This window comes from Salmo trutta, chromosome 28, assembly GCF_901001165.1.
Source record: "Salmo trutta chromosome 28, fSalTru1.1, whole genome shotgun sequence".
Taxonomy (NCBI): Eukaryota; Metazoa; Chordata; class Actinopteri; order Salmoniformes; family Salmonidae; genus Salmo; species Salmo trutta.
The window spans coordinates 18,740,656-18,766,762 of NC_042984.1; the positions used below are offsets into that span (position 1 = coordinate 18,740,656).

Sequence of the window (26,107 nt, forward strand, 5' to 3'; positions counted from 1 at the left end):
GTACTCGCTAAGCAAGCAGCATGACGTCCTTTACACAAGCAGTAAAATCCGATTTTTTAAAAATCCATAAAACAACACCTAATAGCACAACGCAAACTGTGAAGAGACACGCACGCATACGCACATACAGTGCCTTTAAAGTATTCAGACCCGTTGACTTTTCCAACATTTTGTTAAGTTAAAGCATTCTAAAATGTATTAAAATGTTTTTTTCCTCCTCATCCATCTACACACAATACACCATAAATGACAAAGCAAAAAAAAAAGTGTAAAAAAGAAAAAAAAGAGGAAATATCCAATTTACTTAGACCCTTTACTCAGTACTTTGTTGAAGCACCTTTGGCACCGATTACATAATCGCTGTCTACTTGGGTGACGCTACAAGCTTAGCACACCTGTATTTGGGGAGTTTCATTCTTTTCTGCAGATCTTCTCAAGCTCTATCCTGTTGGATGGGGAGCGTTGCTGCACAGCTATTTTCAGGTTTCTCCAGAGATTTTCGATCGGGTTCAAGTCCGGGCTACTCAAGGACATTCAGAGACTTGTCCCGAAGCCACTCCTGCGTTGTCTTGGCTGTGTTCTTAGGGTCGTTGTCCTGTTGGAAGGTGAACTTTTGCCAGTCTGAGGTCCTGAGTGCTCTGGAGCAGGTTTTCATCAAGGATCTCTGAACTTTGCTCTGTTCATCTTTCCCTCGATCCTGACTAGTCTCCCAATCCCTGCCACTGAAAAACATCCCCACACCATGATTCTGCCACCACCATGCTTCACCGTAGGGATAGTGCCAGGTTTCCTCCAGATGTGACATTTGGCATTCAGGCCAAAGAGTTCAAATCTTGGTTTAATCAGACCAGAGAATCTTGTTTCTCATGGTCAGAGTCCTTTAGGTGCCTTTTGGCAAACTCCAAGCGGGCTGTCATGTGCCTTTTAGTGAGTGGCTTCCACCTGGCCACTCTACCATGAAGGCCTGATTGGTGGAGTGCTGCAGAGATGGTTGTCCTTCTGGAAGGTTCTCCCATCTCCACAGAGGAACTCTGTAAGAGTGACCATTGGGTTCTTGATCACCTCCCTGACCAAGACCCTTCTCCCCCAATTGCTCAGTTTGGCTGGGCGGCCAGCTCTAGGAAGAGTCGTGGTGGTTACAAACTTCTTCCATGTAAGAATGATGGAGGCCACTGTGTTCTTGGGGACCTTCAATGCTACAGAAAAGTTTTGGTACCCTTCCCCAGATCTGTGCCTCGACACAATCCTGTCTACGGACAATTCCTTCGACCTCATTGCTTCATTTTTGCTCTGACATGCACTGTCAACTGTGGGACCTTATATAGACAGGTGTGTGCCTTTACAAATCATGTCCAATCAATTGAATTTACCACAGGTGGACTCCAATGAAGTTGAAGAAACATCAAGGAAGATCAATGGAAACAAGATGCACCTGAGCTCAATTTCAACTCTCATAGCAAAGGGTCTGAATACTTATGTAAATAAGGCATCCGTTTAAATTGTTTATAAATTTACAAACATTTATAAAAGACCTGTTTTCGCTTTGTCATTATGGGCTATTGTATGTAGATTGCTGAGGATTTTTCTTTATATATTCATTTTAGAATAAGGCTGTAACATAACAAAATGTGTAAAAATTCACGTGGTCTGAATACTTTCCGAAGGCACTGTACATTCTATAACACACACTCTACACACAAACACATTGTAGTATTGGAGATTTTATATTGTACATTTGTAATGATGGAGTAATGTAATAATGTAGAGTATGATGTATAGTTTTATTTTTGATGTAGGCTGTTTTATTATGATGTAATTGTTCTAATCCTGTTTGGACCCCTGGAAAAGCTGCTGCTGCCTTGGCAGGTCAGGGTTCAATCGCTATTGGGGATCCTAACAATAAATACTAAATACTTATAAACTGTCGAGAGTAGACCCCAAACTGATCCAAATGGAATTAATGGAATGAAACATGACAGGAGTTTTGTGCCGTTTACTGAAATGACATTTTCACTGCAGTTTACAGCTTAGAGTAGAATTTTGTACTCAGTAGAAAACAATGACGCAATTATTCATTGCATTGTGTCGTTGCAGGCTAGTCCTAGCAGGTTAGGATAATTAAGGTAGCACGTTAGGAGAATTAGATTAAGTTAAGTAAAAGGGATAGGGTTAGCAAAAATGCTTTCCTAACCTGCTACGAAAACCACTTTGGGCGAAGTGCCGTGTTTTTAGGGAGTCCCAGTAAGGATAATTGTATTTTCCCTAAACAGGATCAATAGGAGAGCTTTTTGAGCTGCGTCTCATGTCTTCACTGTTCTTTCATGTGCACTTGACTCTCCGCTGCTTATCAGCCATTCCTCTATGTTGTTGTGGATTTATATTGAAAATTGGTGCCGCTTTGAATGATTTTGTGTGGTATGATTGCTAGTTAGCCTATTGCAGATCTGGACAAACAGTCCACCTACTACTATTGTGACTATGAATGGTGGATAGGGCAGGATAGACAGACTGGTAGACTATACTGACCTGTGGTATAGTAAGTGTGCGGAAAAGTGCATAAGGGAAGTAACAAAACACCTTGATAAGGTAAGTGCATGCAAGCAGATGAGGAAACTTGGCTAGGATGGAAGAAATGACATAGTAAAACCTTAAAAAAAAGCAAATGTAAATCAGGGAAGAAACACACTACCATCCCCTGTGCCCAGTAAAAAAACAACAGCAACTAAGAGCGTAACTTTGTGTTGCATAATGGGAGTTGGGGGGGGGGGGGGGGGGGGGCAGGTTAAATGTGTTCCAGTGTCAACCACATCACGTATGACCCCCCCCACACAAATTATGCACCTGCACACAACCCTCCCCAAAGCCCCAAAACAGTTAGACAACCCTCCCCAATTTTGGACCGCCCGCCCCACCCCAGTAAATTTCAAACTGTCCCTTAAGTTTTCCTTTTCTTACTCTTGGTGGGAGAGATCGAAGCATTTTGTTGTTTTCTCTCATCAATTGGTTCTCTTTGCTCAGCAACGGAAGACCATTCCCTTTTGGACAGGAGCCAATGAAGGATTTTCGAATGTCTGCCACAGCTTCCTTTGTCTTTTGTAAGGTCTCAATGTCTTGACATAGATAAGTAGCATCCATTATTTTGTTTAATTCAACTCTTAACGCACACTGTTCAGCTGTGATGTGGTTTTCCCTGTCTCTGTCCTGCCCCATGTTTTCTTGTGGATGCATCTTCCTTTTAAAGCAACTTCCTTCATTGACAATGTGATTTTGGTGTGCTTCAGCGATTGGGAACTTGACATGAATGAATGATGATGTAGCTGGGCTTGTCTGAGTCAATGCCTCCTTCAGCCTTTTCATTGCTTCTTGTTTTTTTGCCCTTGAAGCATCCCCTTTGACACTAAATGTGTCATACCTTAAGAAAACAGTTTAATACATATTTAGTCAACGCTTAGAGAAATTAGAGGCATTGTTGAAGCATCCATTACATTATACTGTGCTAATTAACTCACCTAGTTACATGCCGAATGAAAAGCTTTGCTGGACAGTCCACTTTTTTGCCCCTCTGCACATATAACCTTTTCTTGCTATATACATGTTCTGAAGGCTGTTCCTTTAGACACATTTGTCAATGAATGGAAAAGTTACCAATCAATGATTCAATGAGTGAAGAAATAATGAAGAAGGCACAACTAACAGAGTATTACAACTTTTGATTTGGGGTTATGATAGGTTTATTTAACCCATTATGCCTTCAGACTATTCCAATTCTATGGGTATATATGAATTCCTTATAATGACACTAGACATTGTACCTCAGCTGTAGAAGGTCTTTTCGATGCTTTGCCATGCTGGCAGGCAAGGATAGCTCTTTTTTCAACACAAACGGGGACATCATCTGCATAATCCTCCACTTGCCAAAGTAGCCTTCTTTTGATTTTATCCTTTTTATGTTCAGACCTAGAGGATCACCAGAAGTGATCATGTAGGTAAATCAATACAGAGGGAAAAAGCACACACACACACACACAGGGAAAAAAGTACTTGATCCCCTGCAGATTTTGTACGTTTAAAATGCAAATCAATTTATAACATTTTTGACATGCAGTTTTCTGGATTTTTTTGTTGTTATTCTGTCTCTCACTGTTCAAATAAACCTATCATTAAAATTATAGACTGATAATTTCTTTGTCAGTGGGCAAACGTACAAAATCAGCCGGGGATCAAATACTTTTTTCCCCTCACTGTACATACATACATACATACATTGCGTGCACAATTATTAGGCAAGTGAGTATTCTGATCTTATTGTTTCTATTCACATTTTCGAACTCCAAACCATATAAACTTGAATGCTATTGGATTTAATCCTTTTCTGGTGATATGTATTTGTATAATGAGGGAGGGTGTGGCGAAAGTGAATAACACCTTATATCAAGGTGTACATAATTATTAGGCAGCCTCATTACCTCAGGTAAAATGGGCCAGAAAATAAATTTAACTGACACTGAAAAGCCAAAAATGTAAAATGCCTTTCAGACGGATGCGACACTCTTTATATAGCTAAACTATTGAGGTGTGACCACCGGACATTCAAACCCTTTTTTGCGAATAGTCAACTGGGGCGCAAAAAACGCATGGGGAAGAAAAGGCGCAAATTAACTGCAAAAGACTTGAGAAGAATTAAAACGTCAAACTAGCAGGAACCCATTATCCTCCAGTGCCACCGTATTATAGAACTACAACCTACCTGGAGTGTTCAGAAGTACAAGGTGTCAAGTGCTCAGAGACATGTCCAAGGTCAAGAAGACTGAAACAAGACCACCACTGAATAAGATTCACAAGTTGAAGTGTCACGACTGGGCAAAGAAATACCTGAAGACAGATTTTTCAAAGGTTTTATGGACAGATGAAATGAAAGTGACTCTTGATGGACCAAATGGATGGGCCCGTGGCTGGATCAGTAATGGACACAGGGCACCACTTTGAGTCAGGTGCCAGCAAGGTGAAGGAGGGGTACTGGTATGGGCTGCTATCATTGAGGATGAGGTAATTGGACCTTTTAGGGTTGAAGATGGACTGAAACTCAACTCCCAAACCTACTGCCAGTTTCTGGAAGATTCTTTCATCAAACAGTGGTACAGGAAGAAGTCCTCAGCATTCTAGAAGGCCATGATCTTTATGCAGGACAATGCTCCATCACATGCATCCAAGTACTCCACTGCTTGGCTAGCCAGCAAGGACCTCAAAGATGCCTGAATAATGACCTGGCCCCCTTCCTCACCTGACTTAAATCCTATTGAGAACTTGTGGGCCCTTCTCAAACGTGAGATTTACAGTGATGGAAGACAATACACCGTTTTGAACAGCATTTGGGAGGCTGTGGTTGCTGCTTCAGCAAAAATTGATCGTGAACAGATCAAGAAACTGACAGACTCCATGGATGGAAGGCTCATGGCAGTTATTGAAAATAAGGGTGGCTATATTGGTCACTGAATATTTTTGAAAGGCCATAAATGTTATATAATTGTAATTTTGTGTTACTTATCTGTTACACTTACTCTAAAAATTGAGAATAAACAAGTGAGTTGAGAGAAATTATTTTTGTAATTTAGTTGCCTAATAATTCTGCACACTAATAGTTGCCTAATAATTGTGCACACATATTTCCCTGAGAAAGACAAAACTCACTTTTCCTTTGTTAAACATTCAGGTTTGAGGTTCAATAACATTTTGGATTGACTGAGAGTATTGTGTTTGTTCCACAATAAAATGCATCCCGAGGAATACAATTTGCCTAATAATTGTGCACGCAGTGTATATACACATACAACTAAAATGTCTAATCAACAAATCATTTAATTGCATGGACTAAATTGACACATTCAGACCTACCATGTATTGAATGAAGTGTAAGTGGCTCTTTTGTGGTTTTCTAGCAAGGACCCCAATTCTTCCTCAGATTTCACAGTGCCAGACATGTAGCCATTGCTCCTACTTATAACTTTGAAAGAGGCAGGAATCCAGGCAAGATCTGTTGAATGCGAAAATGAAAAACATCTTAGATAAACAGAGACATAAACCACATTTCCATCCAGTTATTAACGCGGGTATGGTTTCCATCCAGTTATTAACGCGGGTATGGTTTCCATCCAGTTATTAACGCAGGTATGGTTTCCATCCAGTTATTAACGCGGGTATGGTTTCCATCCAGTTATTAACGCGGGTATGGTTTCCATCCAGTTATTAACGCGGGTATGGTTTCCATCCAGTTATTAACGCGAGTATGGTTTCCATCCAGTTATTAACGCGAGTATGGTTTCCATCCAGTTATTATGTGAGTAAAGTCATACCGTATATATTTTCTTTATGACATCTGTGATGGAAACAGGACGTTTCAGTACAATTTTATAAATGCATACAGATAATTTGTTTGTTCAACATGGTGGGATCTTTTTGTCTGTAAAATTAATTATGCGAGAAATGGTAGTGGAAACACCTTTATGCGCAAATATTGATATAATAACCATCATATCGAAGTAAACTTGGAGTCACGCAATGATATGGTGTGTGTGGTCCTCCCACAACGACTTGGGAAACCATACAGTTTATTAGGCTACAGATGAAATAACATATGATCTTCATGGGGTGGTGCACGGTGATCTTGATGCTCCTTTCCAATAATTATCAATTGTCTGATTCTGGTGACATGATAAGCAATGTTTGACTGCTGTTTTTTACAAATAAAAACATTTTCTCATCCATAATAATCTCATCATGTAGTCTAGCCTATGCGCACTGTATCTACGAGCTCTTGGCTAGAGTGCATGCGCCAAGACCAGAGTAGGCACATTTGCTATTTAACGCAACAGTTTTTGACAAAACGATCAGTAGAGTTGAAAATGCGATGGAAACACATTCAACTTTTGATTTTTATTCAGTACATGAAAACTTACGCAAAAAAGTACATTTTGCGTACACAATGTCATCACGTACTGTTTTTTATCCGCAACAAGTCTGTTTGGAGGACACACACCACTGGTGGGAAAATATGCAGATTTTCTTTATGCAGATTTCTGAATATTCGTATGAAAAACTGTCACCAATTGGAAGGAAACCTAGCTTTAGACAGAGAGATAGACACTTACACACATACAGCTTATGTAGCTAGGTCTACTGTAAAGCTCATACCATATAATACACATAATTTCTTCAGCTGGATAAAAATCTGTTTTTGGTAGCCTAGGCCTACATATTGTGAAGTCACAGGCTGCCGGTAGCACTTTATTAATTGGGAGGACGGGCTCATAGTAATCACTGTAATGCAATCAATGGAATGGTATCAAGCACATCAAACACATGGTTTTGATACCATTCCATTCCAGCCATTTTTATGAGCCGTCCTACCTTCAGCAGCCTCCTGTGTGTAAAGTACATATAGAGAAATCTTAGACACAGAAACAGACACACAGAGAATGACAGACATACAGAGAGAGGGAGAGATGCTCACATACAGCTTATTCAGCTAGGTCTTCTACTGTACAACTCACATGCCTATATACATTGGTATGCATGATATGTATGATTATTGATAATACTGACCTGAAGTATTGGTTTGCATTTTTTTGTAGTTCACATCACAATCACTGAAAAGGGAGGGTAAAGGGGAAGGGTAGGCTTAGTTAATCTGATTTTGGTCATCTAAATGCAAATAATTAATCTCATTGATATTGACAGTATACAGGTATTATTGCATGTTGACTAACCAATCGCAGTGAAATTAGATTAACTCATGATCAGTTTCATACATTCCATTCAGGTAATCTTAGTAGCTTGGCTTGATAGCGGCATTGACGTTGTTGGTTGGCTAGTAATCAAAACGTGACACATTGTTCATTTTTAGGAAAACTTGGGTTTATTCGTTAGAGGAAGGGCCAAAAAATTGTCAAAGGCTCCAGTCACCCAAGTCATAGACTGTTCTCTCTGCTACTGCATGGCAAGTGGTACCGGACCGCCAAGTCTAGGTCCAAAAGGCTCCTGAACAATTTATTAAATGGCCACCCGGACTATTTGCATTGAACCCCCCCCCTCCCGCTTTGTTTTTACACTGCTGTTACTCGCTGTTTATTATCTACAGTGGTTCATCCTTTTAAAGTTGCAGCATACTGCGGCGCAGTTTGCATGGTGCCGCAGAATTCTATGGCACGTTATTGAAGTGTGAACCACTGGCACCATTGGTGCTAGTTTGACCACCAGAGGGCATCTTTGAGAAGCATTTGATAGTCTTCAATAGAGACTGTGCTTGAGAATGCAGGCGCGCGGGACACCGGGGTTCAATTCCCCAACGGGGAGGAAGGAGTAGGCCGTCCTTGTAAATATGAATTTGTTCTTAACTGATTCCATGTGTGTCATTTCATAGTTGTGATATCGTCCCTATTATTCTACAATGTAGAAAATAGTAAAAATTAAGAAAAACCCTGGAATGAGTAGGTGTGTCTAAACATTTGACTGGTACTTATTCATTTGATCAATATTATGGTGTTTCTATTCCAAGAAAAACTAAAAACCCTCTGGGTCCGTTTGGATGGAACGGAAAATATGTCGCTGTACAAAGTGACGGTCAGGAGTACAGTACTGGGCTATCTGTAGCAACACAGTTTGCACTGCTATGCAGTGTCTTGGACCGTTGCGCCACTCAGCCGCTGTATAACGTGACCGGTCAAGAATGGCCTACATTTGGTAGCATTGCCTTTAAACTGTAACTTGGGTCAAACATTTTGGGTAACCTTCCACAAGCTTCCCACAATAAATTGGGTGAATTTTGGCCCATTCCTCCTGACAGAGCTGGTGTAACCGAGTCAGGTTTGTAGGCCTCCTTGCTCGCACACGCTTTGTCAGTTCTGGCCACAAATTTTCTATAGGATTGAGGTCAGGGCTTTGTGATGGCCACTTCAATACCTTGACTTTGTTGTCCTTAAGCCATTTTGCCACAACTTTGGAAGTATGCTTGGGGTCTGATCAGGCCCTACACCCAAACAAGGGCACTGCGTTCATCCACCTCTGGCCTGCTCGCCTCCCTACCTCTGAGGAAGCACAGTTCCCGCTCAGCCCAGTCAAAACTATTCGCTGCTCTGGCACCCCAATGGTGGAACAAGCTCCCTCACGACGCCAGGACAGCAGAGTCAATCACCACCTTCCGGAGACACCTGAAACCCCACCTCTTTAAGGAATACCTGGGATAGGATAAAGTAATTCTTCTAACCCCCCCCCCCCTAAAAGATTTAGATGCACTATTGTAAAGTGGTTGTTCCACTGGATATCATAAGGTGAATGCACCAATTTGTAAGTCGCTCTGGATAAGAGCGTCTGCTAAATGACTTAAATGTAATGTAAAATGTCATTGTCCATTTGGAAGACCCATTTGCGACCAACTTCCTGAATGATGTCTTGAGATGTTGCTTCAATATATCCACAGTAAGACCAAAATAATCCTAACAAATCAAAAGAATAAAAACCTTAGTGTAACAACAGTTTTAGTAAGAAATACTGAAGTCTAGCACAATTATCAGTTTCTATTTAGGTTTATGTCGCCCATTCATTGTCAGTTAGAGACACAGTAGGACCCCAAAGTCATAATCAGTGCTCTAACTCCCCCTTGCGCTGTTCTGGAGCAATGAAGTGGTGACACGGTACCGTACTAAACCACAAACTACCTCTAAATCCGGCAGCACAAATCGCAAAACTTATAGTGGCGCAACCACTGCATGCATAGTCACTTTACCCCTACCCATGGGTGAAAAGTTGATATTTACTTTGGAGGGGACAATTACATGATCTTTTCTCAAGAGCAATTCCTGAGGGGGACACAAAAAGTAGTGCTGTAACACATAGCCTGTTGTAATATGTTAAATGTATATTGAGGAACCATAATTACTACTACTGGATAATTGATAGGTAGTTAACTGAAGGGTTGTCCCAACTTGTTCAAATGTTTAAATCATTATATACTACTACTACTAATAGTTATAGCAGTGTTCCTTATCAGTCCAGTATGTATGCATGCATGTATTTGTATTTACAACCAGAAATACCAAGAAAGGCCATTAGGTGGCAATGGTACTATACACTGTGTATGTGTGCAGTATTCGTAAATACAATGAGCATGCTGCGATCTCATCTAAAATAATCTCCATTGAGAACCATCACAAAGTTGGTCTCAGTATTTAATTGGACCTTTTTATTTAACTTTTTCTGGATCATTTATATAATCACTAAATATGTGCCACTGGCCTGAGTCTACTACAATAGCTTTACAAGAACAAAAAGCTCAAAATTAAGTACAGTTCTAAAAGCGAAATAACTACTTCAATGAATAACCAAAATAAATCAACCAAAATATCCTTCAAAAATACTTATTGTTCAGTTAGTGTCTCAACTCTTCAAACAGCAGCTATGGACAAGTATGTCACACAAAGTATGCAATATTAAATAAAATAAATAAATAATTAGTAAGTGTACTGTCATGTACAAAAAAACGGAGAACTACTAAACAAAATAACAAATATACTATACACTAGGGGTTCTGAAACAGGGGTCCCTGGTGTAATTGCAAGGGGTCCGTGAAATAAAAAGTGTAATGAACGTATTCAGTACCACAAGGTTTCCAGTAACTTTACATATAGAAGGGGTGGGGGTCCCTGAGGACCACTCAAAACCTTGCCTGCCTTGCCTCAAAATATGCAGTGGTTCCAGTACCCCAAAAAAGTTGAGAACCACTGCTATACACACACACACACACTACTGAACTAATGAACAAAAGAACCGAACATATGTCTGCGGGTTTCAATGGATCCAACAAATTGCTGGCAGATATTTTCCCTCTTGAGACTGTCCAGCCTGTCTTTATGTACATTACAGACAACTACGCCGTTCAGTCTCTCTTGGCCCATGCTAGCCCGTAACCAAGTCTTCAACCTGCGGAGTGCACTGAAACTCCTCTCAGCCTCACATGAAGACACTGGCACCACAAACAAAATTCTGATCAGCATCTCAACTTGGTCAAACAACCTCCGCACCTCCACTGGAAGCCACCCGAGAACCTCTGCTGCCTCTCCACTGCTGCTACAGGGGTATTTGTTGCGAAAGAGAGGCAACTGCACTGAAAGAGAATCTATCTAGAGACTCATCCAACTTCCCCGTGAGAAGCGCTCTTTCCAAATTATGCAGGGCGTTTAGACTGTCCTGGTCAAAACGGTCACCAAACAACCTCCACAAAAATAATTCTTTACTATAGTGATCCACTGCTTTGCCAGCAAATCGTGTGTCTCAATGGAGTCAATCAATGTTGTTGCTTTCTCATACAGTGCAAGGTAGCTTTCGTAATTTCTCTTGCCCCTAAGATAAGACCGCACACAGTCGACTGCAGCCTGCATACCAGAGACAGTCTGAGTTTCCTTCTGCAGTGAAATGTTTATGCATTCAAGCTCTCCAAGAACAGCATAGGCAAGTGTGAGGCTCAACACAGTCTTGCCTTTGCTGAAGTGCTCAAATAAGCCACTGGCAGTTGAAGCTGTCTTGGATGCAGTTTTTGTCTTCTCCTCTAGGCTGCTTAGTACCCGCTCATACTGCCCTTGCACAGCTGTAATAGCAGTATTTGGCACAGTCCACCTTGTTGGACATAGGGGTTTCAGGGTGGTCAGATGTGCATCTTCGGACGTGGCAATTGATTCAAACATGCTCTTAAACTTTCCTGACTGTGACATCGACTGATGTAAAAAGGGCTTTATAAATACATTTGATATAGGACACCTAACTGATGGACCTAAGAAAGGGAATCCCGGATCAGTGGGGAGGCTGAGCAGCCAGCCAGTGTAATCAGATTTACAGTGTGCTCCACAATGCACATAGAGGGCTAATGGCTGCTGCCTCCTCACAATTGCCTGTGCACCAGTGTATTTTCCTGCCATGTTTGAGACACCATCATAACTCTGCCCACGTAAGCCAGACATAGGCAAATTGGGCCTCAACAACACATCAGTTGCCACTTTTGCAAATCCCTCGCATGTTGTCTCCTACACCTTGTATAGCCCAATAAACTCATCGTGAGGGACAAGGTCATGGTAGACATAACGCAGGCAGACACTCTCCTGCTCAGCACCAGAGACATCTTGAGTACCATCAACAATTACTGAAATGTGTACAATCGGAAGAGACCTAATCTCAGCTGCAATGCCTGTGTACATTGTGGTATGCTCTGTTAACCACTTCTGTAAAATGGGATCATCCTCTTCTGCCCTAAGTTTCAAAAGCTGGTATAAATTCCAACTGTCATCCGTGTGGCCTCTAAAGGCATGTCCCGGTCTTGCTACATGCCGCACCGAACTAACAATTTTCATCAAGCAATGCCTTGCGTCCTCCTGCTGTTTACCCGACGCACTGGATAACTGGGCACTGATTGGATTTAGCTGGTGTGCTGTTACAGTTACAAAGTGGCGGTGGGTTTGGCAGTTTTGATGTGCTGCGAATTTTACAATGGCTTTTCTCCAGTTCTTAAATCCTGCACTAATGAAGGCAGCATCCGCTCTTTGGCCAAAAGATGGCTTGCTTGAAAACCCTTGGCTACAGTGAGCCATGTAGCCAGGGGAAATCGCGAAACCATTTCTCTTAAAACATCAACACACTGTTGGCAAGCGTTTGCGGTACTATAAATTGTGGGTGTGGCTGATATGGTTTTGTGCCGTCACTGAGGTAACTGGACAATGCTGTGCCACTGTCCCATATAGTGGTGCTGCTGGCAACAAGGTTGATACCTGGTCCTGACGTGGCTGTGACACTGTCATCTGAAGTCTCTCTCACTGGCTCTTTTCCTTTCACCACCCTCACTTACTTACAGTCTGTCTCCTGGAAAATAAATAAGGTCTTTGCCATACTCCTAACTACCGGTACCCAAAACTACACAATCAATCACAACATCAATACCATTGCCTTAAACAAATCTTGGTTCAGTCACCAGTTTAAGTTGAGAGTGGGGGTATCCATGGCATTGTCCAATTATGTCCCTATTTTACAAGTTAAAAAAAAGAGAGAACCTTTCAGAATGTTGCCAAACAAAGACTCAAACTTACCTGAGACTCCCTGTCTCTGTCTGTCCCAAACTCTGCTGTCTGTGTGCCATCTGTTGCCTGCTCTGCCTAATGACATTATTATGAAACATTTCCATTAGGATTTCACCTCTTTCTTATTAATATTTTATCAACTAGTCTTTGAGATATTAGGCTACTAGGGTTCTTACTTTGCGTTTTGGTGTACTGAAAAATGCTCTGATATCCGTCTTTTTTCTACCTGGCTGGCCACACGCACAGTGTGCTGGTTATTTACAGTAGAAGATGGGCTTCGATCTACCAGGTAGCTAGCTAGTCAGCTAGCTAGTCAGCTAGCAAATGTGAAACTGATTGCAGTGTCAATGGTTAACAGCTGTATGAATTCACCATTTACACAATGTAAGCTGCAACCTTTTGTAATTTGATATAGTTTGTTTTATATTGGCTGGCTTCCCACAATAGCTGAATTTGCAAAGTTTCTGTGGTGTTTGCTATAATCTTTGCTATCGTCAGTTTACTCCAAGATAGCCACACAGGTGCTTCAAAGTCCCCTAGCGACAATTACCTTTTGCATCGAGAGCATTAAATATATTTAAGACAATGGTAGAAGATAATGTAGTTATATTCAGTTTGGAGTTCAGTTTATGGCTAACCTTATCATAGGGACTTCGAAGCACTACAGCTGCATGCTGATCTTGGAATAAACTGACGATAGCAAAGATTCCATCTTTGACGACGCCACATAAATGGAATAGGTGCTAGCTAGCTTAATAGCTTATGTTTGCTGCATCGGTTTGCTCGCTAACTCTGCAAATTCAGCTATTGTGTGTATGAACCCTGCCAACATAAAACAACATCGCTATGGTGCGATTGACTGGATTAACCTCACGTGCATTAGCTACGTGCATTAAGTGCCTTTCAGACGGTAGACACGAATACCCTTGTCACCTTGCCAGCTAAGGAACACTACATTGCATTGCATTGCTAGCTTCTCTCTGACTCGAATTCAAACAGCTGCAAACACTGGTTGATGTTACTGTAGCTAGCTAGCAAAAGTCAGCTAACAAAGAGTTACCTGTAATTCAATGCAAGACTGGTGACGGTTATAAATGTGTTTTATTGTATTGCGTGGTAGAAGTAAATAAATAAATGTCTAACATATCCTTTGTTTGAACTACTCACTGGAGGTCAGCCACCAACGACAGACTGTCAGATTCCCACACATGCACTGTTCCTGCATCATGTGCCACTTCTGAGGACTGGGGGGGGGGGAAATCAAACCATTGTGAGGCAAAGGGCGGGGGTCGCAATCTTTTGAAACTTAAAAACGCGCGATTAAGTGTCTATAAAATCAGCACAAGTGCTTTCATTGAATATTATTAATAATTGTGAAATTACATAGTTATGGTTACAGTGATATATTGGGAGGGACAAATCATATTTTTCTCTATATGGGGGCGGAGGGGGGATCCCCTGGGATTTCCGCATATGCCCCTACCTACATTGACTAAACTGTAACCTGCTCATTGACTCGGTACCGGTACCCCTGTATAGCCTCATTATTGTTATTTTATGGTGTTACTTTTTACATGCTTTACTTTAGTTTATTTAGTAAATATTTTCTTAAAACTGCGTTGTTGGTTAAGGGCTTATAAGTGAACATTTCGCGATAAGGTCTACACCTGTTGTATTCGGCGCATGTGACAAATAAAATTTGATATCTGGCTCATTGTTCTATCTGTGGCAGAGTGCTTATGGTCATGGCTAGAAGTGATCCAGCATGTCAAATTAACGTCAACAATATATTGTTTTAGCTAACCATAACCTAATTATCCTAACGTTGTTAATTTCTCCTAACGTGTTACGAAAAGTCAAATCTGACGTTAATTTGATCCCGTCTAGCTATGACCAGTGCTTATGAATAATGAGGCTGGCCGCGGGTTTCCACTAGTTACCACAGACAAGCCCACAGTCAACATTGGCAAGATCGTAAAAATTCATGAAAACCAACATTTACTTTTTGGTCTTCATTTAATGTTAGCAGTGTGGTTATATTATATCTATAAAGCATGTTTAACGGTAATGTTTTGAAGTAAAACTATATATTTATTTGATTGTGTATACTTAGCCTTAAGCGCTATGGCAGCACGCTAAGCTTTTTTTTAGCTATATTTACCTAACGTTACCTAGCTAGTTTTGCAAACGTCAACTTAGCTAACGTCTAGCCAGTGTATGCGATAGAAAAATGGCCGTAACAACGAAGACTGACGATTGCATTTTGTTTTACCGGATAATTACTTTTGATGCAACCGTAGCAAATGTGTTTTTCGAGCTAGCTCCTTGTTCTATCTTTGCCCATAATGTACAGCAACTGCCATTACTGCAGCAGCGGATAAACATTAATTTTCAGAAGGTCCTGCTGTTTGACCCCGCGCAAGAGAAAGAAAAGCCCATTGGACAAATTCAGGTAGGTCCCTCCCCGTTTTGTTCAGTTTCCTTCCGTTTAGCTCTTAAACAGTACGTGTGTTCCGTTGTGAGATTTGAATACACCGATGGTTCAGCCACTTGGTAGCTAGCTATCGTTAATCAAATGAAGCAAAATTATGTAGTGCAGTTTGTAAAGTATAAACTCACCATAGTCATGTCGGTGAAGAAGTTTGAATGAGGTCCCAGGCGAGGATTCTCGGGTGAACGTGTACGCGTATCGGACGGTCCACTTGACGTATAGCACCGCCCACCTGGTGAATGTGGGTTGAATCATATTGCAAGGCCTGGTGCCCCGGATGAGCGGAGTCTGGGATTTAGAACATTACATTGGTCCTTAAGCGAAATCTCCAAACACCTGGGGCACTGGGCCATGTGGCTCAGTTGGTAGAGCATGGTGTTTGCAACGCCAGGGTTGTAGGTTCGATTCCCATGGGGGACCAGTACGGGGGAAAAATGTATGCATTCACTCACCACTGTAAGTCGCTCTGGATAAGAGCGTCTGCTAAATGACTAAAATTGTAAAATGAAATGTAAAAAATGCAAAACGAACTATCAGTAAGGATGACGTCACTTCCTGTCATTCCTGCCAACGGAAGTAGTTAATTGAGGAAAATGGCAACCCCGTATGTTGAAGATCAATCTGGTAAGGCTGGTTCAAGTCAGACATCCAGTTAAATATTGGTGAAGTTTGAGAATGAACACACAGTTTAGCATGAATAACCCGTAGCTACCCCCAGAAAAAAAAACCCACGACGGTCGTTTTGTGGAGTAAACAAATTGTTCCAGCGCGACGTATTCTGCGCTGGCTAACCAGTTACTAGCTAAAACACAGCACACTACACTAGCGCTAGTTATCTAGCTTATTAGCTAATGTACTAACTAATATTTATACTAGTTCGATGTGACACCGGATTATTTTGGCTAGCCAAGCTAGGGGCAAAATTTGTTTGTTAGATAACTAACTAGTAGTACCAGCAGCAAGTGGCTAATTTGAAATACATTAGCTAGCAAAGACGCTAGGTAGCTAGTTTACGCTTATAAATTATGGGTAATTCCATGGTAACAGAGTGATGCCGAAACTCATATTTTTTTACTTTAAAATGTATGTCAAACAAACCAATGGTTGCCAATTTAATGAAATCACATCTATGCACAAGGACTACTTTGAAAAATGTCCCCTTTTTTACAAAAACACCTTTAACGTTACTTGAAGAACCGTGCAGATGCTAAGTTTGTTAACAGAATGAAGGCACAAACAGTACAAACCGTTATTCTTATATCAAACTTTTGATATGCACTGCTCAAGTAAATGTGTTTTGGTAAAATCTATGGTGGAAATGTTTAAAAGTAGGCCTTGTGCATAGTGTTGTAGGGTTTGTTTAACTTTGGTTTTTGATAGAAGTATTCCTTGTGCATCGACCTCATAAATCGGCCCCTTTTTTAATTTTTTTTTGCCTAAAATGACATACCCAAATCAAACTGCCTGTAGCTCAGGCCCTGAAGCAAGGGTATGCATATTCTTGGTACCATTTGAAAGGAAACACTTTGACGTTTTTAAAATGTGAAAGGAATGTAGGAGAATATAACACATTAGATCTGGTAAAAGATAATTCAAAGAAAAAAACAACTTTTTTTGTATTTTTTTGTACTATTTTTGAAATGCAAGAGAAAGGAAATATTGTATTATTCCAGTCCAGGTGCAATTTAGATTTTGGTCACTAGATGGCAGCAGTGTATGTGCAAAGTTTCAGACTGATTCAATGAACCATTGCATTTCTGTTCAAAATTCTGTATCAAGACTGCCCAAATGTGCCTAATTTGTTTATTTATAACTTTAAATGTTAAAAATTGTGTACTCTCCTCAATGGCATGGTATTATTTCACTGTAATAGCTACTGTAAATTGGACAGTGCAGTTAGATTAACAAGAATTTAAGCTTTCTGCCGATATCAGATATGTCTATGTCCTGGGAAATGTTCCTGTTACTTACAACCTCATGCTAATTGCATTAGCCTACGTTAGCTCAACCGTTCCGCAGGGGACCCACCAATCCTGAAGACGTTTTAAACAAACCATACAACTTTGCAGTCATTGTATTATTGTTTGGGTGAAAAGATCTGTCTCAGCATCACTCTGTTACTGTGGAATTGCCCCCTATTAACATACAGTAGCTAGATAGCTTGACAAATGTACACCGGCTAGCTAGCTAATGTTAGCTATTTAATAACGACTATAAAACATACATTTCTATTAAATTGTTCTCGGTACTGTTCATGCTACTGCCGATGCAAACGTGGCAAATCGAGAGCTTTGGACTATAAGGTTCTATCTGCAAAAAGATAATTGAGATAATTGGCTTCAAAGTTCTGGACCCTCATTGGTTTGAATGGTGTCAGTTATCAGTGAACTTAACAACGTGAATCGGGGTATTTAGACTAGTATATAGGTAGAGAACATTGAACAGAATTTTGTCATTAACAAAATTTTGACAAATGCAGATTTTATAGTCTCAAACTCTCAAAATGCACTGTAGTATAGTGACCAGTGTATTGTTGTAACAAACACACAGAGCAATGTTTTAGCTGAACAAAACATTGGTTCAAGATAAATGCATTGTTTTCAGTGAATTTATAATATTTGCTCATGTTTGCTCCTCCTGTTATAGGGAAATACATTGCTGCTACACAGCGACCTGATGGAACCTGGAGGAAGCCTCGTAGAGTGAAGGATGGTTATACCCCTCAGGAAGAGGTCCCTGTGTAAGTAATGCTTCCTAACAAAGTTAAAGTACCAGTCAAAAGTCTGGACACACCTACTCATTCAAGGTTTCTTCTTTATTTGTACTATTTTCTACATTGTAGAATAATAGTGAAGACATAAAAACTATGAAATAACACATGGAATCATATAGTAACCAAAAAAGTGTTAAAACAAATAAAAAATATTTTATATTTGAAATTCTTCAAAGTAGCCACCCTTTGCCTTGATGACAGCTGTCGTGACTTTCAGTAATGTGATAACTGTTATTTATCGAATAAACTAACTGTGTTTAATTGTCACCCGATTTAAATGAATTATGTAACAATTAACTCATTAGGAATTTGGGGCACCACAGGAAAAGTTGTTTAACGAGTTACCATCTCCCGAATTAAACTCTAAAGATATATACAGTTGAAGTCGGAAGTTTACATACACTTAGGTTGGAGTCATTAAAACTCGTATTTCAACCACTGCACAAATTTTAACAAACTATAGTTTTGGCAAGTCGGTTAGGACATCTACTTTGTGCATGACACAAGTAATTTTTCAACAATTGTTTACAGACAGATTATTTCACTTATTATTCACTGTATCACAATTCCAGTGGGTCAGACGTTTACATACACTAAGTTGACTGTGCCTTTAAACAGCTTGGAAAATTCCAGAAAATTATGTCATGGCTTTAGAAGCTTCTGATAGGCTAATTGACATCATTTTAGTCAATTGGGGGTGTACCTGTGGATGTATTTCAAGGCCTACCTTCAAACTCAGTGCCTCTTTGCTTGACGTCATGGGAAAATCAAAAGAAATAAGCCAAGACCTCTGAAAAAAATTGTAGACCCCCACAAGTCTGGTTCATCCTTGGGAGCAATTCCCAAATGCCTGAAGGTACCACATTCATCTGTACAAACAATCGTACGCAAGTATAAACACCATGGGACCACGCAGCCATCATACCGCTCAGGAAGGAGACGCGTTCTGTCTCCTAGAGATGAACGTACTTTGGTGTGAAAAGTGCAAATCAATCCCAGATCAACAGCAAGGATCTTGTGAAGATGCTGGAGGAAACAGGTACAAAAGTATCTATACTTTTTGGAGAAATTTCCTCTGGTCTGATGAAACAAAAATAGAACTGTTTGGCCATAATGTAAAGAACACCATCCCAACCGTGAAGCACGGGGGTGGCAGCATCATGTTGTGGGGGTGCTTTGCTGCAGGAGGGACTGGTGCTCTTCACAAAATAAATGGCATCATGACGTTGGAAAATTATGTGGATATATTGAAGCAACATCTCAAGACATCAGTCAAGAAGTTAAAGCTTGGTCGCAAATGGGTCTTCCAAATGGACAATGACCCCAAGCATACTTCCAAAGTTGTGGCAAAATGGCTTAAGGACAACAAAGTCAAGGTATTGGAGTTTCCATCAGAACGCCCTGACCTCAATCCAATAGAACATTTGTGGGCAGAACTGAAAAGGCGTGTGCAAGCAAGGAGGCCTACAAACCTGACTCAGTTACACCAGCTCTGTCAGGAGGAATGGGCCAAAATTCACCCAACTTATTGTGGGAAGCTTGTGGAAAGCTACCCGAAACGTTTGACCCAAGTGAAACAATTTAAAAAGGCAGTGCTACCAAATACTAATTGAGTGTATGTAAACTTCTGACCCACTGGGAATGTGATGAAAGAAATAAAAGCTGAAATAAATCATTCTCTCTACTATTATACTGACATTTCACATTCTTAAAATAAAGTGGTGATCCTAACTGACCTAAGACAGGGAATTTTTACTGAGATTAAATGTCAGGAATTGTGAAAAACTGAGTTTAAATGTATTTGGCAAAGGTGTATGTAAACGTCCGACTTCAACTGTAAGTAACTATTACATCAATAAGTCACTTATTAATCATTATCTCATATCAGTCTCATTCTGAACGTCGCAGACCTCTTGAATCCGCAAGAACCCAAGCCTTTCTCATTTTTCAGTTCTACACAAATTGATGTAATTATTTATTTACTAACTAAATAATAACATTTTAGTCATTTAGCAGACGCTCTTATCCAGAGCGACTTACAGTAGTGAATGCATACATTTCATACATTTTTTTCCCCTCCGTACTGGTCCCCCGTGGGAATCGAACCCACCACCCTGGCGTTGCAAACACCATGCTCTACCAACTGAGCCACACGGGACCACATAGACCGAATACATAACACCGAATACACATAGACTTACATCAGACAAATGTCCCTAGTGGACTGACAAGATATGACGGCTTGTTACACATATGGAGAGGGAGGGGTAGATAAAGAGAGGGAGAGTCAAACTTATCGTACATTTAGGAACTACCCTCAAAATAATGATAATGCTTTGCTCACGAACTGCCGCCCGTTTGGGTAATAAATGCAATGTAATTACGTGTCTTTGTTCGTCTCTCTGTTGGAACCAACCAATCCTTCTATGAGGAAGGGGCTGGATGGGTGTAAGGCTCTGGTTGTCCACCAGAGGTCACAATCTGCTTAGTAGTTTTGGCTTGTAGTGGTTGTTTTAGATGCACCAATGATTGCCTGAGATGGGGTGTAATCCTTCCTTTCTCAGGTAGATAGTCAAGTTCTAGATCCCTTTACATGTACAGCTGCAGACTGTCAAATGTTCTGGTCTAGTCTTTACCTTCACTTGTTTCGGAGTTTCTAACCATTTCAACGTGTGGCCAACTCTCCACGCTTTTCTGGTCTTCCTTCTTAAGTTACAGTATTTGTTTCATACTGTTTTTAATAACATCACAAAATAATAAGCAATATGACAGCATTATTATTCTTAAGATCCCCACGGACCATTCTTAACATTACTATCTAATAAATATTGTTCCAAAGTTCACACTTTGGGTGTTATATTGTTGGGTGGCAAAATGTCTCTGTAACAAAGGAATTCCTTTCCCAATACTGAGGAGCAAAGGGAGAGATTCCCCTCCTGCCTAATTTACGACCGAGTGATAAGATGTCAAAACCGGCACCCCCCCTGACCTCTTCTGTGGGTAAGATGGTCTGGTTGTTGTCAGCTATTTATCAAGCTGATCTGAGGCCTTTGATCCTCGACCAGGAGAGTCATGACACAGCTTTGCACACTCTTGGGATTCTCTCAACCAGCTTCACCTGGAATGCTTTTCCAACAGTCTTGAAGGAGTTCCCACATATGCTGAGCACTTGTTGGCTACTTTTCCTTTACTCTGCAGTCCAACTCATCCCAAACCATCTCAATTGGGTTGAGGTCAGGTGATTGTGGAGGCCAGGTCATCTGATGCAGCAAACCAGATGGGATGGCATATCGCTGCAGAATGCTGTGGTAGCCATGCTGGTTAAGTGTGCCTTGAATTCTAAATAAATCACTGACAATGTCACCAGCAAAGCACCATCACACCTCCTCCTCACTTAACGGAGGGAACCACACATGCGGAGATCATCCGTTCACCTGCTCTGCATCTCACAAAGCCACAGCAGTTGGAACCAAAAATCTCAAATTAGGTCTCATCATACCAAAGGACAGATTTCCACTAGTCTAATGTCCATTGCTCGTGTTTTTTGGCCCAAGCAAGTATCTTCTTCTTATTGGTGTTCTTTAGTAGTGGTTTCTTTGCAGCAATTCAACCATGAAGGCCTGATTCACGCAGTCTCTCCTGAACAGTTGATGTGGAGATGTCTGTTACTTGAACTTTGTGAAGCATTTACATGGGCTGCAATTTCTGAGGCTGGTAACTCTAATGAACTTATTCTCTGCAGCAGCAAAGGGAAGCACAGCCGTGAGCTGCCTAGTGACACGAGCCTACCAATCGAGCTACATCACTTCTATGCTCGCTTCAAGGCAAGCAACACTGAGGCATGCATGAGAGTATCAGCTCTTCCGGACGACTGTGTGATCACGCTCTCCGTAGTCGACGTGAGTAAGACCTTTTAAACAGGTCAACATTCACAAGGCTGCGGGGCCAGACGGATTACCAGAACATGTGCTCCGGGCATGTGCTGACCAACTGGCAGGTGTCTTCACAGACATTTTCAACATGATGGAGTCTGTAATACCAACATGTTTCAAGCAGATCACCATAGTCCCTGTGCCCAAGAACACGAAGGCAACCTGCCTAAATGACTACAGACCCGTAGCACTCACGTCCGTAGCCATGAAGTGCTTTGAAAGGCTGGTAATGGCTCACATCAACACCATTGTCCCAGAAACCCTAGACCCACTCCAATTTGCATAACGCCCAAACAGATCCACAGATTATGCAATCTCTATTGCACTCCACACTGCCCTTTCCCACCTGGACAAAAAGAACACCTATGTGAGAATGCTATTCATTGACTACAGTTCAGCGTTCAACACCATAGTACCCTCAAAGCTCATCACTAAGCTAAGGATCCTGGTACTAAACACCTCCCTCTGCAACTGGATCCTGGACTTCCTGACGGGCCGCCCCCAGGTGGTGAGGGTAGGTAGCAACACATCTGCCACGCTGATCCTCAACACAGGGGCCCCTCATGGGTGCGTGCTCAGTCCACTCCTGTACTCCCTGTTCACCCACGACTGCGTGGCCAGGCACGACTCCAACACCATCATTAAGTTTGCAAACAACACAACCGTGGTAAGCCTGATCACCGACAACGACGAGATAGCCTATAGGGAGAAGGTCAGAGCCCTGGCCGGGTGGTGCCAGAATAACAACCTCTCCCTCAACGTAACCAAGACTAAGGAGATGATTGTGGACTACAGGAAAAGGAGGACCGAGCACGCCCCCATTCTCATCGACGGGGCTGTAGTGGAGCAGGTTGAGAGCTTCAAGTTCCTTGGTGTCCACATCACCAACAAACTAAAATGGTCCAAACACACCAAGACAGTCGTGAAGAGGGCACGACAAAGCCTATTCCCCCTCAGGAAACTAAAAAGATTTGGCATGTGTCCTCAGATCCTCAAAAGGTTCTGTTCTCTCTACTACCACATGGCAAGCGGTACCCGAGTGCCAAGTCTAGGACTAATAGGCTTCTAAATAGTTTTTACCCCCAAGCCATAAGACTCCTGAGCAGGTAATCAAATGGCTACCCGGACTATTTGCATTGGGTGCCCCCCAACCCCTCTTTTACACTGCTGCTACTCTCTGTTTATCATATATGCATAGTCACTTTAACCATATCTACATGTACGTACTACCTCAATCAGCCCGACTAACCAGTGCCTGTATATAGCCTCGCTACTGTTATTTTTCACTGTCTTTTTTACTGTTGTTTTTATTTCTTTACTTACCTATTGTTCACCTAATACCTTTTTTGCACTGTTGGTTAGGTAAGTAAGCATTTCACTGTACAACACCTGTTGTATTCGGCCTATGTGACAAATAAGCTTTGATTTGAAATTCCACAAATTAACTTTTAACAAGACACACCTGTTAATTGCAATGCATTCCAGGTGACTACCTCATGAAGCTGGTTGAGAGAATGCCAAGAGTGTGCAAAGCTGTCATCAAGGCAATGGGTGGCTACTTTGAAGAATCTCAAATGTAAAATATATTTTGATTTGTTTAACACTTTTTTGGTTACTACATGATTCCGTATGTGTTATTTCATAGTTTTGATGTCTTCACTGTTATTCTGCAATGTAGAAAATAGTACAAATAAAGAAAAACCCTTGAATGAGTAGGTGTGTCAACTTTTGACTGGTTCTGTACCTCTGTCAAGTCAACCTTTAATATGGATTTTGTTAGAAGTCTCTGCTGTAGATTGGTTGTTTCCTCATTTCCTCTTTGCTTTCAGCTACGAGAATAAATTTGTGAAGTTCTTCAAGGGCAAGCCCGATCTGCCACCAGGTATGAGCCCCGGCAATGCGGCCCAGGCAAGGCAGCAGCAGGGGATCCCCGGCATTGCAGAGAATGAGATAACTGGGCTCTCCAAGACAGCCAAGCGAAACATGAAACGCAAGGAAAAGCGCAAGCAGCAAGGCCCAGATAGCAATGTGGAATTACTAACAAATGCTGTTGAGACTATGACGTTTGCAGAGGACGGTGACAGTGTGACGCCTGCATCTAACCCAGCTGGAGCTACTTATGACCCTTCATCTGCAATAGCAGAAAAGGCCAAGAAGATCAAGAACATAAAAAAGAAGCTGAGGCAGGTTGAGGAGCTGCAGCAGAAACTGGACTCTGGGGAAATCAAGCAAGCTACAAAAGAGCAGCAGGAGAAGCTTGGAAGGGCCAAGGCCTTACAGGACGAGTTACTGCAGCTTGAGGAGGATTCATGAGATTGAAAATGTTGTAAAAAGGGCAGCAGACCATTTGTGGAAGTTAGACTGTTCAAAAATACAAACACCCAGTTCTAAAAGAAATTGACATTTACAGCTGTGTTGATGAGCTTCCCTTGAACATTTTCTGGATATTTGTTGTTATCAGACAGCCAATGAACATGAACTTTGGCATTTATTTGTGTACTTAGTATGTTTGTGCATTTCGTATCTTTGTTTTTTTTATCTTTATCTGTCAAGAATAGCATAACATTTTATATATTAGTTAGTTGCATTAAAGATGCAAAAATCCCCTATTGAAAAGAATACCTGTTTGTTGACCCATCTCTGTACTGAAATTATACAAATTTTCCCAATGATTGGATAACTTCAAATACAGTTTGAATTTGTTTACATAATGAAGAGGTTCATGGTTTACAACATTGTAAACAACTAATAATGTAAATCCCCGTGATTGCAGGGGATAGAGAGGATTGTGCTGTTTTTTAATCTGATTTCGGCAGTCAGATAGGATTAAATGTTAGAATGTGAATCTGGTCCTCCATGTAGGGTTTTGGTTATCCAATCTGACCTTTTAATCAAGATTAAATGTCGTTTTTCAAAGGCGATTAGGATAGTTTTGATGTAAAAAATCTGGATTATCTTGACCTCACTGGAAGGGTGGTTTTAGAAAAGTGAATGGCACTACAACCAAGACATTTTAATGTAAACTGAACAAAAATATAAATGCAACATGTAAAGTGCTGGTCCCATGTTTCTTGAGCTGAAATAAAACATCTCAGAAGTTTTCCATATGCACAAAAAGCTTATTTCGCTCTAATTTTGTGTACACATTTGTTTACATCCCTGTTAGTGAGCGTTTTGTCTTTTGTCAAGATAATCCATCCACCTGACAGATGTGGCATATCAAGAAGCTGATTAAACAGCATGACCATTACGCAGGTGCACCTTGTGCTGGGGACAATGACAGGCCACTAAAATGTGCAATTTTGTCACACAACACAATGCCAGAGATGTCTCAAGTTTTGAGGGAGCGTGCAATTGGCATGGTGACTGCAAGGAATGTCCACCAGAGCTTTTGCCTGAGAATTGAATGTTCACTTCTCGACCAATGTTGTTTTAGAGAATTTGGCAGTATGTCCAACCAGCCTCACAACCGCAGAACACGTGTAACCACGTCAGCCCAGGACCTCCACATCCGGCTTCTTCACCTGCGGGATCATCAGAGGGGGTGCTGAGGAGTATTTCTGTCTGTAATAAAGCCCTTTTGTGGGGAAAAACTCATTCTGATTGGCTGGGCCTTGCTCCCCAGTGGGTGGGCCTGGCTCCCAAGCTGATGGGCCTATGCCCACCCATAGATGTGCCCCTGCCCAGTCATGTGAAATCCATAGATTAGGGCCTAATTAAATTATTTAAATTGACTGATTTCCTTATATGAACTGTAACTCAACAAAATCTTTGAAATTGTTGCGTTTATATTTTTGGT

The 26,107-nt window shown here is 41.2% G+C and overlaps 2 protein-coding genes across 9 annotated transcripts; one reads left to right on the plus strand and one right to left on the minus strand.

Annotated features, from left to right (window-relative positions):
• Window positions 1-1,710: 1,710 nt before the first annotated feature.
• LOC115165676 (uncharacterized) lies at window positions 1,711-15,974 on the minus strand. Of its 8 annotated transcripts, none has more exons than XM_029718953.1 (7): window positions 15,732-15,973; window positions 13,122-13,187; window positions 7,600-7,643; window positions 5,893-6,031; window positions 3,813-3,957; window positions 3,510-3,610; window positions 1,711-3,412 (listed from the first exon to the last, which is right to left on the minus strand). In XM_029718953.1, the coding sequence occupies exons 2-7, from the start codon at window positions 13,169-13,171 to the stop codon at window positions 2,875-2,877; spliced, it is 1,017 nt and encodes a 338-aa protein (XP_029574813.1). In that variant the 5' UTR covers window positions 13,172-13,187; window positions 15,732-15,973; the 3' UTR covers window positions 1,711-2,874. The 8 variants fall into 8 exon arrangements, 7 of the variants coding, with proteins under 7 accessions (XP_029574813.1, XP_029574812.1, XP_029574815.1 ...); XM_029718952.1 differs by lacking the exon at window positions 15,732-15,973 and adding an exon at window positions 14,173-14,379; XM_029718955.1 differs by lacking the exon at window positions 13,122-13,187 and having other exon boundaries at window positions 15,732-15,970.
• A 119-nt stretch (window positions 15,975-16,093) lies between these two features.
• Window positions 16,094-25,413, plus strand: LOC115165678 (partner of Y14 and mago A). Its single transcript, XM_029718959.1, has 3 exons — window positions 16,094-16,227; window positions 18,250-18,343; window positions 24,138-25,413. The coding sequence occupies exons 1-3, from the start codon at window positions 16,197-16,199 to the stop codon at window positions 24,619-24,621; spliced, it is 609 nt and encodes a 202-aa protein (XP_029574819.1). The 5' UTR covers window positions 16,094-16,196; the 3' UTR covers window positions 24,622-25,413.
• The last annotated feature ends 694 nt before the right edge of the window (window positions 25,414-26,107 follow it).